This window comes from Macrobrachium nipponense, chromosome 8 (assembly GCF_015104395.2).
Source record: "Macrobrachium nipponense isolate FS-2020 chromosome 8, ASM1510439v2, whole genome shotgun sequence".
NCBI lineage: Eukaryota > Metazoa > Arthropoda > Malacostraca > Decapoda > Palaemonidae > Macrobrachium > Macrobrachium nipponense.
The window spans coordinates 30433307-30448596 of record NC_087203.1 but is presented as its reverse complement, the minus strand read 5'-3'; the positions used below and the strand labels follow the sequence as shown (position 1 = coordinate 30448596).

General features: G+C 45.0%; 1 protein-coding gene across 3 annotated transcripts in view; it reads right to left on the bottom strand.

The window, feature by feature from the left end:
- LOC135222633 (quinone oxidoreductase-like protein 2 homolog) overlaps positions 1 to 15290 on the bottom strand; it is a 189197-nt gene that overhangs the window by 100040 nt on the left and 73867 nt on the right. For all 3 annotated transcript variants that reach the window (XM_064260763.1, XM_064260761.1, XM_064260760.1), the window contains 2 exons: positions 7700 to 7891; positions 6653 to 6751 (listed from right to left, as the gene is read on the bottom strand). In XM_064260763.1, coding sequence (XP_064116833.1) covers positions 6653 to 6751; positions 7700 to 7891 — 291 coding nt within the window. The remainder of the gene's footprint in view (positions 1 to 6652; positions 6752 to 7699; positions 7892 to 15290) is intronic.

Here is a 15290-nt window from a genome sequence, read left to right as displayed (position 1 = left end):
GCGGGCGGCTGAGACGGTTCCCGGTATATTGAAGTACAAGTAATTTAGTATTTGGTATTTACAAGTCACACATCTATGAGTATGAATTTAACAACTAATTTTGCACAATATAATTGTTATTATGTTTACTTAAGAGTCAAGTTGTTATAATAAAATTAGAGTTTCTCAGCAAAACATGGTGTTTCCTTGAACCAGGCGCTCTCCTCATTTCCTTTACCTTCCTGCATGATGTGGGCTTAAAAAAAACCCCACATTTTGGTGCCCAGACCCCGTGACCACTCCCTCTCCCTCTAAGAAGATAAGTAAGTTGTGCAGTGAAGATAATGGAGAAGTTAAAGAAGACAAGGAAGACATGTCGAGGGTGGGTGACAAGAGCTTCCAAGGCTCTGAGTGACCTTATAGAGTCTTCCACCACAACCATTAGTCAATTCGATTACGCCATCAAGGAATACAACCAAAGACTAGCTAAGTTGGATGAAGTCCAAGAAGCAATAGAAATTGATGTAGCTGAAGAAGAACTAGAACAACTTTTGGACGAAGCCCATGAGTTTAGAACAAAAAGTGTGCAGCCTAGGATACAAGCTGAAGACCAGATAAGAAAGTTAGCAGCAGCAGCGGGTCCTGGTTCTAGAGCTGGCAGTATAAGTGGACAGTCTTCATCTCAAGAATCAGATGTCACCAATGTCAAGTTACCCAAGCTGGAGAGCTGCCAAAGATTAGTGGTGAAGTGACCCAATGGGAGTCCTGGGATCAATATACTTCCCATATTGATGCAACAGACCTTCCAGTGATCAGTAAGTTCACCTATTTGCTGTCTTTGTTGGAGGGAGATGCCAAGAATACAGTGAAGGGACTAGCCCATACCAGTACTAATAACCCGGTTGCCTGCAAACTACTGAAGGAACGCTATTACAAGCCAGAAAGGATTATTTTTGCTCATGTCCAGGCATTGTTAAATGGTCAGGTCAACATTAATGTCAGCGGACCAAAGGGTGTAGCATAGCTGTGGAAATTACCAGATGACATTCTAATACACATCCGCAGTTTGGAGGCGCTAGGTGTCACAGGAAAACAGTGTGAAGTGTTTCTTACACTATCATCCTCTCTTGTTTGCCCAGTGAACTGCAGCTAGCGTGGGCCAGGGATGGTGAAGGACATGAGAGTGATTTAGATTGGTTATTGACATTCTTAGACACGAAAATTTCAAAATTAGAATGGTCTGAAGCCTTTAAGGGAAAGAGTAGTAGTTTAGAAAAGAAAATTGAAAATAAGAGTTCTAAAGACAAGGTGTACTCAGCCGCAGCCCTTCATGCTTCGTCCAAGCAAGAAAACATTATGTGCAGTTTCTGTGGCAAGAAACACAAATCAGAAAACTGTTATGGTGTACTAGAATTGAGTGGAAAAGAGCGAGGTGAAAAAATAAGAAGTTTAGGCCTGTGTTTCAAGTGTTTGAAGAGTGGACACATGTCAAGAGAGTGTAAAGCTCGTACAAGGTGTACAAAGTGTAACGGTGCCCACTCTACCTTAATGTGTGGCGTTAGGCTGGAAATGAACCTAAAGAAGGAAGAAAGTGAAGCAAAGGAAGGTGCTGTTGGCAGTGACAAGCCTGGTGATGTGGCACTTCTGACAGGGCAAGGTGGTAACTGTACCATTTTACAAACAGCCAAAGTTCAAGTGAGTGGTAGTGGTACTGTTGTCACTGCTCAGGTAATGTTTGATAATGGTGCAGACAGATCATATGTCAGTAGCAAATTTGTGAAGTGTAAACCACAGCGGATCACTAGTGCACCTATGCCATACTCTAGTTTTGGGGGTCATAGTAGTGGAAAAAATGAACACAGAAATGTTTATGAGTTAAAGTTGTGGGAATGACAAGAAATTGGTACCTATCATTGCTGCGGAGATTCCCAGAATATGTCAGCCCTTGGTTAGGCCTGTTGTACCAGATTCAGTGCTTAACTCTTTTTCTCATGTTGCATTAGCTGATGATTACCACCATGATTCTCCCATTGAGATTGATATAACTGATTGGTCTAGATTTTCTACTGGGAACTGATTTCTCCTGTAGATGCCTTCCAAATGAACCATGTTGTAGCCATGAAGTCTGTCTTTAGTTATGTCTTAAGTGGCAGGCTGTATGAAACCACTCACACTGTACATATTCTGTACCACAATTATTGTGCATCTCCTCTGTTTCAGATTCAGATTTGTGTAAGTTTTGGCATCTGGAAACTGTAGGGGTTAAGCCTAGGGAATTTGTTGAAAGTTATAGTGAAACTAAAGTTTTCAAAGAATTTGAGAGTACTGTGAAGTTTGTGAATGGTCGCTATGAGGTTGCACTGCCATGGAAGGATGATTCTGCTAATGAAAAATAACTTTTGAATAATGAAGTCATAGCCCATAAAAGGTTAAGTAAGCTAATGTTTAAGTTAGAACAAGATAAGGAGCTTAAGAAAGAGTATCAAAAAGTGTTTGATAGTTATGAGTCTGATCACATGATAGAAGAGGTACCAAGGCAGGAAATTTCAGGTGTGAATCCTGTGTACTATATGGACTCATCGTCCAGTAGTAAAGTTAAGCAGTTCAAGTACTAAGATAAGGCCTGTGTTTGATGCCTCTGCCTCTTGTTACAATGGTGTATCATTGAATGACTATTTGTCCTCAGGCCCATCACTCAACCCTGACTTGGTTGAGATGCTCATTCGCTTTCATCATTGGCCCATTGCTGTTACAGCTGATTTAAGAAAGGCATTTCTGCAAATTAGTGTACAAGAGAAAGACAGAGATATTCATAGATTTTTGTGGCCAAGAGACGATGGTACAATAAGACACGAGATTCACACATGTACCCTTTGGTAACACAGCGAGCCCATTTCTGTTAAATGCCACTATCAAACATCATTTGGATAAGTATCCCTCCACTAGTGTAGTGCAAGATTTGAAGGCTAACATGTATACAGACAATTGGTTGAGTGGTGCAGATTTTGCTGTAGAAGCAGCTGATAAATTTTGTGAAGCCCGTAGCATTTTTGCTGATGCTAGTATGGGCCTTACAAAGCTTGTGTCAAATAGTTTGCTGATTAATTCTCAGTTATGTGACAAGGTACCCTTTATAAATTCTGATGAACCCAATACTGTACTAGGCCTTAAGTGGTGTAACTCACAGGACAGTTTCTCCTTGATGGCATAAACTCAGATTCTATTGTAAAAGTAGTCTCTACTAAGTGAAGCATCCTTAGTGTGATAGCTAAGAGTTTTACCCTTTAGGATTAATTAGTCCATATGTTATGTATGGCAAGATACTTTTTCAGGAACTCTGGAAACTGGGTCTGACTTGGGATCAAGAAATGCCATCAGAGTTGAAGCTTAAGTTTCAGAGATGGCTCCTTAGTAGTCAACATTTTAAGAATTTTCAGATAGATAGATGTTATTTTCCAAAAAAGCCTGGAGAAGCTTAGTCATGTGGAGCTACATGGGTTTGGTGATGCCTCTGAAAAGGGCTATGGGGCTTGAGTGTACCTGCGAGTACCTATGGAGAACAGCTCATAATAAGGTGTCATTAGTATCCTCTAAGTCAAGAGTTGCACCCAATAAAGACAATTACATTGCCGAGATTAGAACTCATGGGATCTCTTTTGTGTTCAAGATTAGACAACTTTGTGAAGAATGCCCTTGACCTAGATAAGTGTTAGTTTTAGGTGTTGGACAGATTCTACCATTGCTCTGCCATGGATTCAAGGAGATGCTAATAAGAAGGACATATTTGTAGTTAATCGGGTAAAGAAAATCAGAGAGGTAACAGCTCAAAGTTGCTGGCAACATTGTGGAAGTAAGGACCAATCCAGCTGACCTGATAACACGGGGTCTGTTGGCCGGCAATCTTGTGGATAGTATTATGTGGTTCTATGGGCCTAGTATGTTAAAAGAATCCCTATACCAGGAAAGGGAAGGTAACACAGTTGTTAAGGATAAAGAAGAAATAAGCACAGAAAGTACTGCTGCCTGTCTCAATGTACAAGGAGTGCCAGAAAACCCTTTGATAGATTTAGATCGATACAGTAAATTAAGCAAGGTGTTAAGAGTTACAGCTTATGTTTTAAGATTTATCAGAAATTGTAAAATTAGCCAAAACAAAGTGGAAGGCCCTCTCATTACTGAAGAGATTGCTTTTGCTAAATTGAAGTTGATTTACTGCATCCAAAGAGAAGTGTTTTCTGTAGAAATAAAGGCACTTTTGGGTAACAAGGCTATTCCTCAATGGTCTAAATTAAGAAATCTTGACCCCTTTCTAGATGATAAAAGATTATTAAGAATTAAGGGCCATCTTGAGTTTTCTAACTATGACAGTAAACATCCTGTCATAATTCCCAAAGGTCAATTTGCTAAGTTGTTGATCAGATTTCAGCACGAGTTTTTGAAGCATGCAGGTGTGGATACTGTAATTTCCTCCCTACGGAATAACTTTTGGATTATAGGAATGAGGAGATTAGCTAAGACAGTAATGAAGGAACGTTTAAGTTGCCGTTGGCATGATTCAAAACCTTGCAGTCAACCTGTGGCTCCATTACCCAAAGAAAGAGTAAGGTCTTCTCCACCCTTTGATGTAACAGGCTTAGATTATGCAGGCCCTCTCTTTTGTGCCGATTGTCCTAGTAAGAAATTTTATGTATTGTTCACCTGTGGTGTTGTACGAGCCGTACACCTAGAGCTTACAGAATCTTTATCCTTGTCTGACTGCTTATTGGCTATAAGAAGATTTGTTGCCAGGAGAGGTTTACCTAGTGTCATATATTCAGATAATGCAAAGACTTTTGTAGCTGCTAAGTATGAGGTACAAAGGATGTATAGCCACTTGGCTCCCAAATGGAACTTTATAGCCCCTCATGCTCCCTGGTGGGAGAGGCTCATTTAGGTCAGTCAAGCTTGCTTTGAGAAAGACACTAAATCTGAACTATGTCTGTAAGAGTGAATTAGAAACTATACTAGTAGAAATAGAATCATGTATTAATTCTAGACCATGAACCAATTCTAGACCATGAACCTGATTCCATTCACTATCTCACTCCCTCACATTTTATCCTAGGATGAGCCCCACACTGTAAATCCTTAATAAATGTAGAGCCCTGTAAGTGACTTTCAGGGACTAGAATGAAAGAGAAGTTGTAAGAAAGCAGAAACTAGAATATTTTTGGAAACTTTGGAGTAACCATTATATAACTAATTTACCTCAAGTTGTAAAAGGATTCAATAAGAAATGTGATTTGTCTAAGGGTGACCTTGTGTTGGTAAAAGAGGATAACATTCCTAGATTGAAGTGACCTCTTGGGGTTATTGTAGATGTGTTTAAAGGTAAAGATGGACTTGTAAGAAGTTAAGTTGTCAAAACTAAAAGGGGAAAGATGACTAGACCCATTCAAAGATTGTATGATCTAGAAGTAGGTAGATCTGAAGATTTGATAACTGCTGATGCATCCTGTAATGATCTTGATAGAGATGTATGTGATAATCCTCAAATGCCCATGCATACTGCGAGTGATGATGATGTACTTCCTAGGTCTAAGTCTGGTAGAGTAATTAAGCCCCCTACTAAGTTAGATTTATAAAGTCACTGTAAATCATGCAGTTGTGCATGTCAAGTAAAACTTAATGTGATTGTTAGTTTGTGAAACTACAGTACTAATTTTCATTGGTCCGAGTTGTGCTCTTTAATAGGTGGCTTCGTCCCCTATTGCCGGGAGGATGTTGAATTTAGAAAGGTGGTTTTCTGCATATTTACTTGAGAGAAGTTTTCTTATAGTGTACCTGAAATAGTACTGCCATTTTCTTTCATACACTCAGGTTCCAATGTTTTTTTGTTTTTTGTTTATTAAATGTTTCCTCCTGTTTTTCTTACTTGAAGTGTATACTGAAGTATAAGTAATTTAGTATTTGGTATTTACAAGTCAACACATTTATGAGTATGAATTTAACAACTAATTTTGCACAATGTAATTGTTATTATGTTTACTTAAGAGTTAAGTTGTTCTAATAAAATTAAAGTTTCTCAGCAAAACATGGTGTTTCCTTGAACCGGGCGCTCTCCTCATTTCCTTTACCTTCCTGCCCGATATGGGCTTAAAGAAACCCCCACAGACTGGGTACGCTACTCATTTTCATAAGTAGTTATACTCACTTAGGAAAGCAGATATTGGAACAAAAAAATCTTAGTTTGAAGGATGAAGAAGAATGCTAAAAACAACAACCAAGTTAAAAGTTAACAAAATAGGAATGAAACAAATGGTAAAATTAAGAATATGATTCTAATACAAAAGTGCCACTTCCACAGTATGAAACTTATTATGCATATATTTGGTATAAAATCATTTCCAATCTTTCTGCCTTCTCCCACATTTGTGACAAAAACAATAAACAAAAATGAAATAAGCTGGATCCTGATATGATATACCTAAGGAGCTCATGAAAATCTAATTTCTTCTTAGAGTATAGTTACTATCTAATAAGCAAAACTTCTTATGATTTTAATTCATTCCTTACCTTTTCAGTAATCCTACAGGACAGACAAACAGAGACAAAAAGAACAAAAAGTATATGAACTCATTGGTCAAGGAGAATTTATATGGGATTTTAACCTTAATATCTGGAGAAGACTAACCTTAGCATTAATGTGCTTCTTGTTATATTTGAGGGCTGCCCAAGCTCCCTTTTTCCTCACCAAATCAGCCTTGTCTTCTGTACCACATACACCAATTACCTAAAAATGACAATTTATCTCATTAGTTCACTTCAGCAGATTTGTATAATATGTATGTACGTATTATGATTACTATCTTTTATACTACCTCAGCTATTGTGTGGATAGTGCCATCCATTCATTTGTTATCATGTTACCTCATGTATCTCGATTGTGTGTTACTGTCTGTACTTTGTATATTCCATGTATATGGCCTTAAGCTGAAATAAAGGATTTTAATATTATTATTATTATTATTATTATTATTATTATTATTATTATTATTATTAATCTCTCTCTCTCAGAAATAATTCATAATATAACTCTTGATGACTCTCTCTCTCTCTCTCTCTCTCTCTCTCTCTCTCTGTGTTATTGGCTGTACATATATATTTTTAATGGTAAAATGTTTAAGATGAATTTGAAATTATATTAATAATAATACAATCTCAAAGATTAATACAGTAATAAGATGGTAATTAAAGGTATTTGGGGGGGGGGGGGCATCTGGTACGCAGCCACATCGAATATAAGGGGGGTTACTGTACACACTGCACAGGAGGACAAGGCACTGGGAGGGCAATGTCCCTGCAGTGTGAAAGACATAAAGACAAGAACATGTGACATGCACGAAAACAAATCTCAGCTAATGGGATACGATTGCGGTGACGGACTGTGCACATAACTAAGAACAAAATAGAAGAGCTAATCCAGTTCAAGTCACAAGTGACTCATAGGCCTATCTGATAAGTCAGTCATAGCTGCAGGGTGTCTTAAACTGAGTAGTCCATTTATGAAATCTTGGGTTCATACTCTTTGTCAGAACAGATTTTTCACTAAATGGGTCTTCTTCTATTATGGATTAAAATGTATTTTCTTACATTTTAACCAGGAAGAATCCTATACTTCCTATTCCTTATTACCGACAGGCTCTTTATATAACATGAAAATTTCACTAAGAAAAAGTACCTTAGCCTTATACACACTGACAGCCAAGTCTACAGCAGCCAAACCCAGGCCTCCAGCTGCAGCTGTTACAAGAACAATGCTATTCTCATTTATCCCTGCACGTCGGTTGAGGCCAATGAGAGCAGTAGCATAAGTATCTGTAAGGGCAGCTCCACTGTCAAAGCCAACAGCATGATCTACAGGCCACAGATCCTGCAAAAAAAATTATCACTGTAACAGACAAAACTTTTACACCTACACTTCTACTGAAAAATTAAAGGATTCTGATTTTTCCCACTAGCTGCAAGACACAATGGACTCCTTAATGCTGTAATGCTAATATTATTATCAATGTATGTCTTACAAAAATAAAAAATCGAGACCACAAAAACTGTATCAAAATATATAAAAAAAAAAATAACAGCCCTCTAAAACATGTGAGGCTCCTACGAAAAAAGGTTTACAAAAACTACAGCAGTTAAAAATGTTGTGAAGCAAGCAGCTGACCAAAAAATGACAATTTGTCGAAAATTGCATTTTTCCTAACTATACAAACCTGAGGTCCTTTAACAATAGGAAGGTAACTAGCGGCAGCTGGGACGGTCGTAAGCTTCGAACAAGGGGCGGAGAACGGTAGTTAACTGCTTGTCCGATCGTGCGCGCGCCCCGCGCGCCCGAGAAGTGAAGAATCACTTTTGCTTTAGGCCCATGCAAAAAGTTGCAGAGTGAGGGGTGGCATGAGGTGGGACTATATGTAAAGGACCTCAGGTTTGTATAGTTAGGAAAAATGCAATTTTCGACAAATTGTCATTTGTTCCGATACGTAATACAAACCCTCGGTCCTTTAACAATAGGAAGACTCACTTCTTGGTGGGAGGAATCTGAGTCTTTTTGGTGAACAGACTGGTGTTCGTCCAACCCTGGAGTGCCTCCCTGGTCGTAAGAGCAAGGGAGGGATCCAAACCTCTGTCCGATTGATCGGGGTGTGCACCGCAGGATCAATGGTCAGACCTCTGGGCCAAGTACTAAGAGAGAGGCAAGCGTATCTCTTCGTACCAGCAAGCAAGAACTTGTTCCTGTTTGCAAGAGACAATCATAAAATGATGGGTTTGTCTCAAATTGGCATCCACTTCCTCCCCCTTGTTGGAGGAAGTGGTGGATATTACTCCTATCCCTACTGAAAGGGATAGGATGGTGCTCTATTGAGTAGCTCACCTGCATCTCGTCCTTACCCAGCAGGGTGACGACCGTGTCCCTCTACCCAGAGGTAGAGGGAAGAAAAAGATGGGAAGAGGAGCCAGTCACACTCTCATTCCTCATCCATTCTTACGGTCACACCAGGACTCGATGCTGTTCAGCCTGCGAGGGTCTGGGTTAACTACACAACGTGTTGAGCAACCACCACGGTTCCCAAGGAAAAAGATCCAAGGAACTGTGGGCAATATCCCGAAGGTAGAAGGAGGTGCATGCGGTCCGGTTGGACCAGGCGCCTGCCTTCATTACCTGCGCCACGGAGAAGTTCTTGCGGAACGCGAGAGAATGATGAAGAGGCGTCCACACTCATCCTGGGTGTCGAGTTTCTTCAGACAGCTCCGTCGCGCCTTCACAGGACAAAGCAGCATAGCCTTCGTATCGGAGGCGGTGAAGTCCATTAGGGAGGGTATTGTGAAGGACTCGAACCAATCGTCAGTTACCGAAGGGTTCTGAGTCTTCGCTACGAAGATCGGTACGAAATCGAGCGTCACAAATCCCCATCCCTTTGTGCTTGACTTCTCGAGAGAAGTCATGCAGTTACCTAAGACGAAAAGAAGGGGATAGTCATATGACCTATCCCTCTTCTCGACTTTGGTTATGTACAGTACTCTTACTGACAAGCTATTAAGACGAAGTAATGATTGCTCTGGAACAACCGAACTAAGTCCACAGCATAGTTCGTAACTGACTCGGGCGCTCTGACAGCTGCCGACTGACTGGTTCGGAATCAGTAGAGGCAAGTTGTCCAAGCATCCGGGTAAGTCACGTGACCTTGCGCCCTTTAAAGAGTTATGCTGAGAGACTAAACAAATAAAATATTTGTTAGTCACCGATGCCGGACGGCGCGGCGATGATTCTCTTAATGCATAAGCTCAAAAGGCGAAAGTCAATTGCCTTCAAAAGACCGAGGTCCCTGATGGCAAGAAAATCTCATAGACGTTGAATCCTCAGCTTAAGGAGAAACAACACTATGTGACGTTGAAGACGAAGGTAGGCAATGAATGCAACCTACGTCTTCTAGCTGAATCGAGAGAAGGAATCTCAAGATTCTAAACCTGTGCTTACAAATGACTGAAAACGCTAACCGCCATTTCATTGCTGTCCGTTGTGCAATGAAAGCGGGGCGTTCTTCAGTAATGAAACGGGGAGAAGCCGCCTGAAGAACTGCTTCTCATGGGCTGAACGTTTGGAAGTAGAGCTGGCAGGTGTGGGAGTAGGCGATGTCTTTCAATACATCTGCTAATCCGGGGTGAACAATGAACAATTGCACACCTCCGAATACAAGATATTTTGAGGACAAACTCAGATTCCGCAAAAAATCATTCGCATTATCGATATACGATGCAGCAAGAGACTATTACAGAATTCTGTTACCGTGCGGTAAACAGAAAGATGAGAGTCGAAAAGATATCTCTGTTTAAAATTCTCGCAATACCGAAGACGATGAATACTAGCGTCACAGCAGTAGATGGTCATTCATGTATGCGAGAATCCCCGTTAATCAGAGACTTAAGTCCGTGATTGTTGGGCAGAGATACGGTTGGTATTCAATCAAAGCAGGTGAGAAAGACTTAACCAACCGTCCATCTCAAAGCGGCAGCTGTACTGAAATGCCTCGGGCAATTCAATACGCAGTAGCTGTCGCTGACTCGTCATCCTGAGTTGCCAAGTAATCCTTTCCACGAAGGAATGCGTTCGGCTAGAACCACCGAGCATAAAAAAGATATGGCTCGAGCAATTATATTTAAGCGAAACGAATTTCGGTAAATATAAAAGCTTAAATGGTGTTGTTGTGACAACACCATAAGTATATAAAATTGAAACTGGAAACTCCTGGGAGGTTGCAGGCAACCCGAGTTGCAGTTTCAATTAGAATACTTTTCGTCTAAGTCGCAATCCGTAGAATAACCAGGATATGCGCCTACCCCTCGGACCATTCAACTGCTTAGCAGAATCATGTCGCGAGGTTAATATACGTAGTATATTTGTAGGATTCTGAACAACGATCTCCATCCTAAATTCTTTCCTTCAAGAAAACAAAATAAGGATTGGAGATCGACCACCTTCGGTCTCTATCAAAGAGAGTGAAGAAGTCTTCCTCGAAGGAAAGCTTCTATGGTGAACAGAATACAAGACGATAGTTCAAGCCAAACTGGATATTCCCGTCCGTTCTTCTCTATTCCAGGTTGGTCGCCTACTGTGAGATAGTCTTCTTTCAGCAGCAGTCTTCTTCCTAATGCTAGAAATTCCAGGAATTCGAGCATAGGCGAGGTTCCCGATTATCGTGTAACATATCGGGGATTCTCGTCTCGCTCACTTTGGACCGTGGTCTCGCCTAAGTGTTTGGGATCGTAAGAAACTCTAACACTCTGAATGCGCTAGAAATTCCGTAGAATTCTAAGCAGTCTGCGAAACCCCCACCGAATTCGTCAAACGATATCGGCTGGTGGTCCTCTCGATTCCCGTAGAAATCGAGAATGGGGCAGGATCCCTCCTCAACGACCGGGGCTTATGTCAGGTAGGACCCGAAGGTCCCCCCGGTAGCGCAGTCCCCACGTGGAATCCTACAGAGAAATCTCTGTAGGATCCCTCCCCTTTCCCTCGTAGCCGTAAGGAGAGAGGGAATGGGGGAGGAATTGGATACTCGCTCGCCTTCCCAGTGGAACTAGCAGTTGGAGAAGAGTAGGAGCAGCCATCGCCTTGCGGCGATGGCCTCTCAGAGTCTGGGAAAACGTATCGTCAGGAGAAAAACGTTTTCCCCGAGGAGGGTTACGAACTCTCACTGTAGGTAAGGGTCTGCCGCCACTGTGAACGTCATCTGGGTGGGGCTGATCGACACCTGACAGGAGAGAGCCCGATACCCGTCCTCCGACTCATTCCAGTCCCTCGTCGAGGTCGAAACCTCTCAGGAGGACCGAAGGAGTATTTAAATACGGGTGTCCGAAGACACGTAGAAACGCCGCTGTCGCAGTAGAGGAGGTGGAAGTAGCTTGATCGACCGGCCAGAACTGAGAGAGCCTTCTTGTCGGAGACGAGAGACTCTGGTTCAAGACAGGATCGGCAAGCTCCGATCGCGGCAAACCCACCGTCGGTTTGGGTTTCCCTCTCGGGCCCCAAAACGACTCGAGCAGAGACATGGGCTCTGCTGGTGGGAGCGGCGATCCTTCCCCCAGGTCGTTGTGTGCTGACGAATCAGTGCAATAACCTGGGCAAAGTTACTCTGAATCTCGGAAGTTACAGCGTCTTGAGGAGTAGGACCATCCGTCCCTCCAACAAGAGCAGCTCCCAGGACCCTCCTCCTTCAGCAGAAAGGACCAGCAACAGATCCCCGACAGTTGCCTCCAATCACTTGCGCGTACGTCCTGGTTGGTCCTAAGACCATACCTGGCACGTGCGGCGTCGTGACGGGATCGTGAGCGGCGCATCTCTCACGATCACTCCTATATACCTCGCTCTTCCTGGCGTATGCCGAGGAAGTTTGAAGGTATCGGCGAGACAGAACTGACGCTTACCCCCCCCCCCTCGCCCCTCTGACCTGTCCCCCACCTCCAATTCACTTCGGCCGCCCGTAAACGTCCTGGGTTTTGGGTCCCCTAAGACCATACGTGGCACGTGCGGCGTCGTGAAGGGATCGTGAGTGGCGCACCTCTCACGATCACTCCTAGCTACCCTCGCTCTTTCCCGGTGTAGCCCGAGGAAGTTGAAGGTAGTGGAGAGACAGACCTGACGCTCCCCCCCCGCTCGCTGGCAGGACCAGCGTACGTGGGGGGCTGCAGCCGATCACCAACCCGCGGTGGGGATCGATCTGCAGGCCTGGCCGTGTCGCTCACCTGTGGCGAGCGGCTCGACTGAGCACGTCGACCCCCGGTCCCGTGCGTCAGACGAGCTGCTGCTGGTCACCGTATCCGCCCGGACCCTGTGGGAGCGCGGTCAGGTTACCTGCAGAGCTCACTTTCGCGGTGAGACCGGTGAGCGTCCTCGCGGCACGTCAAACCGCTGGTACCAGCCGAGGCTGGTACCGTCGGTCGAGGGGACCTGGGGGACCCCTTCCCAGCCTCAACCCGTGGCCGGTCAGAGACCGTCACGTCCAACCGAGGTACCGGCTGGTCGCTACGAGAGTGGCCGCTGGCCTGGCGAGAGTCACCTGAGCGGCTCTCGACAGTCTTCTGCTCCGTGCCTCGGTCCATGACGCTGAGCGAACTCAGGCGTCTTAACTTTGCTGCACGGTCACCCGAAGGAGACCGTACACTCGGAACTTCTCGCGGACGAGAAACTGAGCCGGTACCTGGCTTAGCAGCAGAGCTGCCAAGACCAGGCGAGGGTGTACCAGCGGTAGCCAGCACACCCTTGGTCCCCGTCTTCTTCTTCTTCTCAGAAGGGGAGACGGGCCCCGTTCCCGAGGAACAGGAGGACCAGCAGAAGAACCCCCCCTCCCCGTACACCGGGAGTGTGACGAGCCCTTCGAAGTTCCCGAAGGAGTCTTCTTAGGGGGAATATACCAAATCCCGGTTACCAGCTGGTCGCTGCAGAGCGGCCCGCTGGCCTGGCGAGATCACCTGAGGCGGTTCTCGCCAGCCTTCTGCTCCGTGCCGTGGTCTTGGCGCCGAGCGAACTCTGGCGCCGAAACTTTGGCTGCACGGTCTCCCGAGGGAGAGCGTACACTCGGGATCTCCCGCGAACGAGAGACCGAGCCGGAACCTGGCGTAGCGGCATCGCCGCTAGCACCAGGCGAGGAAGTACCAGAGCTAACCGATACTCCTCTGGTCCCCGTCTATCTCTTCCTTACGGAAGGGGAGACGGGCCCCGCTCCCGAAGGAGCAGGAGGACCAGCAGAAGGACCCCCCGTCCCACCGAGGTGGGACGGGCCCTTAGAAGTTCCCGAAGGAGACTTCTTGGGGGGGGTAGGAGGCAGCCTCTTCTTCTTCGGCTTATGGGCCTTAGAAGTCGAAGGGGAAGAGGCAGCAACAGACGAAGACGAAGATGACACCTTCCTCTTCTTCGTCAGCTCACGCAGGACAGTCGTCAGGTCCTCCATCCAGGCCGGAGTCGGGCCTATTGCCGAAGCAACACGGCCCGACTGCACCTGTCCGGAAGGACCTGGGACTGGGGAAGACACACCATGGGCAGGACCAGCATGGACAGGCGCAGGAACCAGGAGCGACAGGAACAGCAACTAGCTCAGGAGCGGCAGGAACAGCGGCAGCGGTAAACACAGAAGGGACAGCCAAGCCAGTAGCGGGAACCACATCAGAGACAGGTACGGCAGGCCCAGCCATCGCCTCGTAGAATCATCGGCAGCCAGCGGGAACCTGGTACTGGCGGCCGGTCCAGGGGCGAGCTGCTGGAACGCGGAAGTCTGGGGCAGGCAACACTAAGAAAACACACGGCGGCGGCATACCCCTCCTCGGTACGGCGGCGACCGGCCCTAGAAGCGGCAGACGGCGTCACCGACACAGCATGGGGAGTGTAGACCAGCGGGGGGAAGCAGCATAAGCGGCCGTGAAGGTTGTAGTGGAGACCACTCCAAGGTCACCGCCCCAGACCTCGCTAGACGCTGCAGCAGATCGCTAGGCACGCCCTGCAGCCGCAGTGGCCCATACCTGTCCAAGGTCGTCTCCCACGGATGTAGCACCTGCGGTAGCACAGACAGATTAGTAAGAGGGGTTCCCTCACACACGGGGGGGGGGGAGACATGCCCCACCCCGAACGGAAGGAAGACCCCAAAAACAAAATACGAGGAAGCTGAGCGGGGGGGCAGGAAAGAAGACGAAGAATCGGATACCAAGGGAGTCGCGGGAGAGCTTTCCGACGACTTCCTGCAGACCTTCGCTTCCCCTACCCCAGCACAGCAGTGAAAAGTAATATGAAAATGAAACAGAATACTGCACTTGCGATTCACTTCATAGAACTTAAAGGGGAAAGATCAATTCCCGGGTAAGAGCGGAAACTTGATCCATAATAATATGATGCTATCATAAATATATATGAAAATGAACAATACTGCACTTGCTATTTTCACTTTCACAGCAATAAATCGTAAGGATTAATTCCCGGGTAAGAGCGGAAATTGATCCAAAATTAAATTTGATGCAATTAATAAATGAAAATGAAAAGAAAACTGCATTGCGAATCCACTTTCATTGCATTCTATTCATACAAAATAAGAGGTTCGTGCCGAGCGCAATCAAGCTCTCGGCAACGAACGCACAGGGCAAAAATATAATGAAAAAGAGTACTTACATCTTTTCAATTACACACTTTCGCCCAAAATACATGACTCGGCGCGAGTGCGCCCGCCCTCGGCACCGAGACATAATTCAAGGGTTCAATTCATGAAAAGAGCGGAAATCGCCGTCTC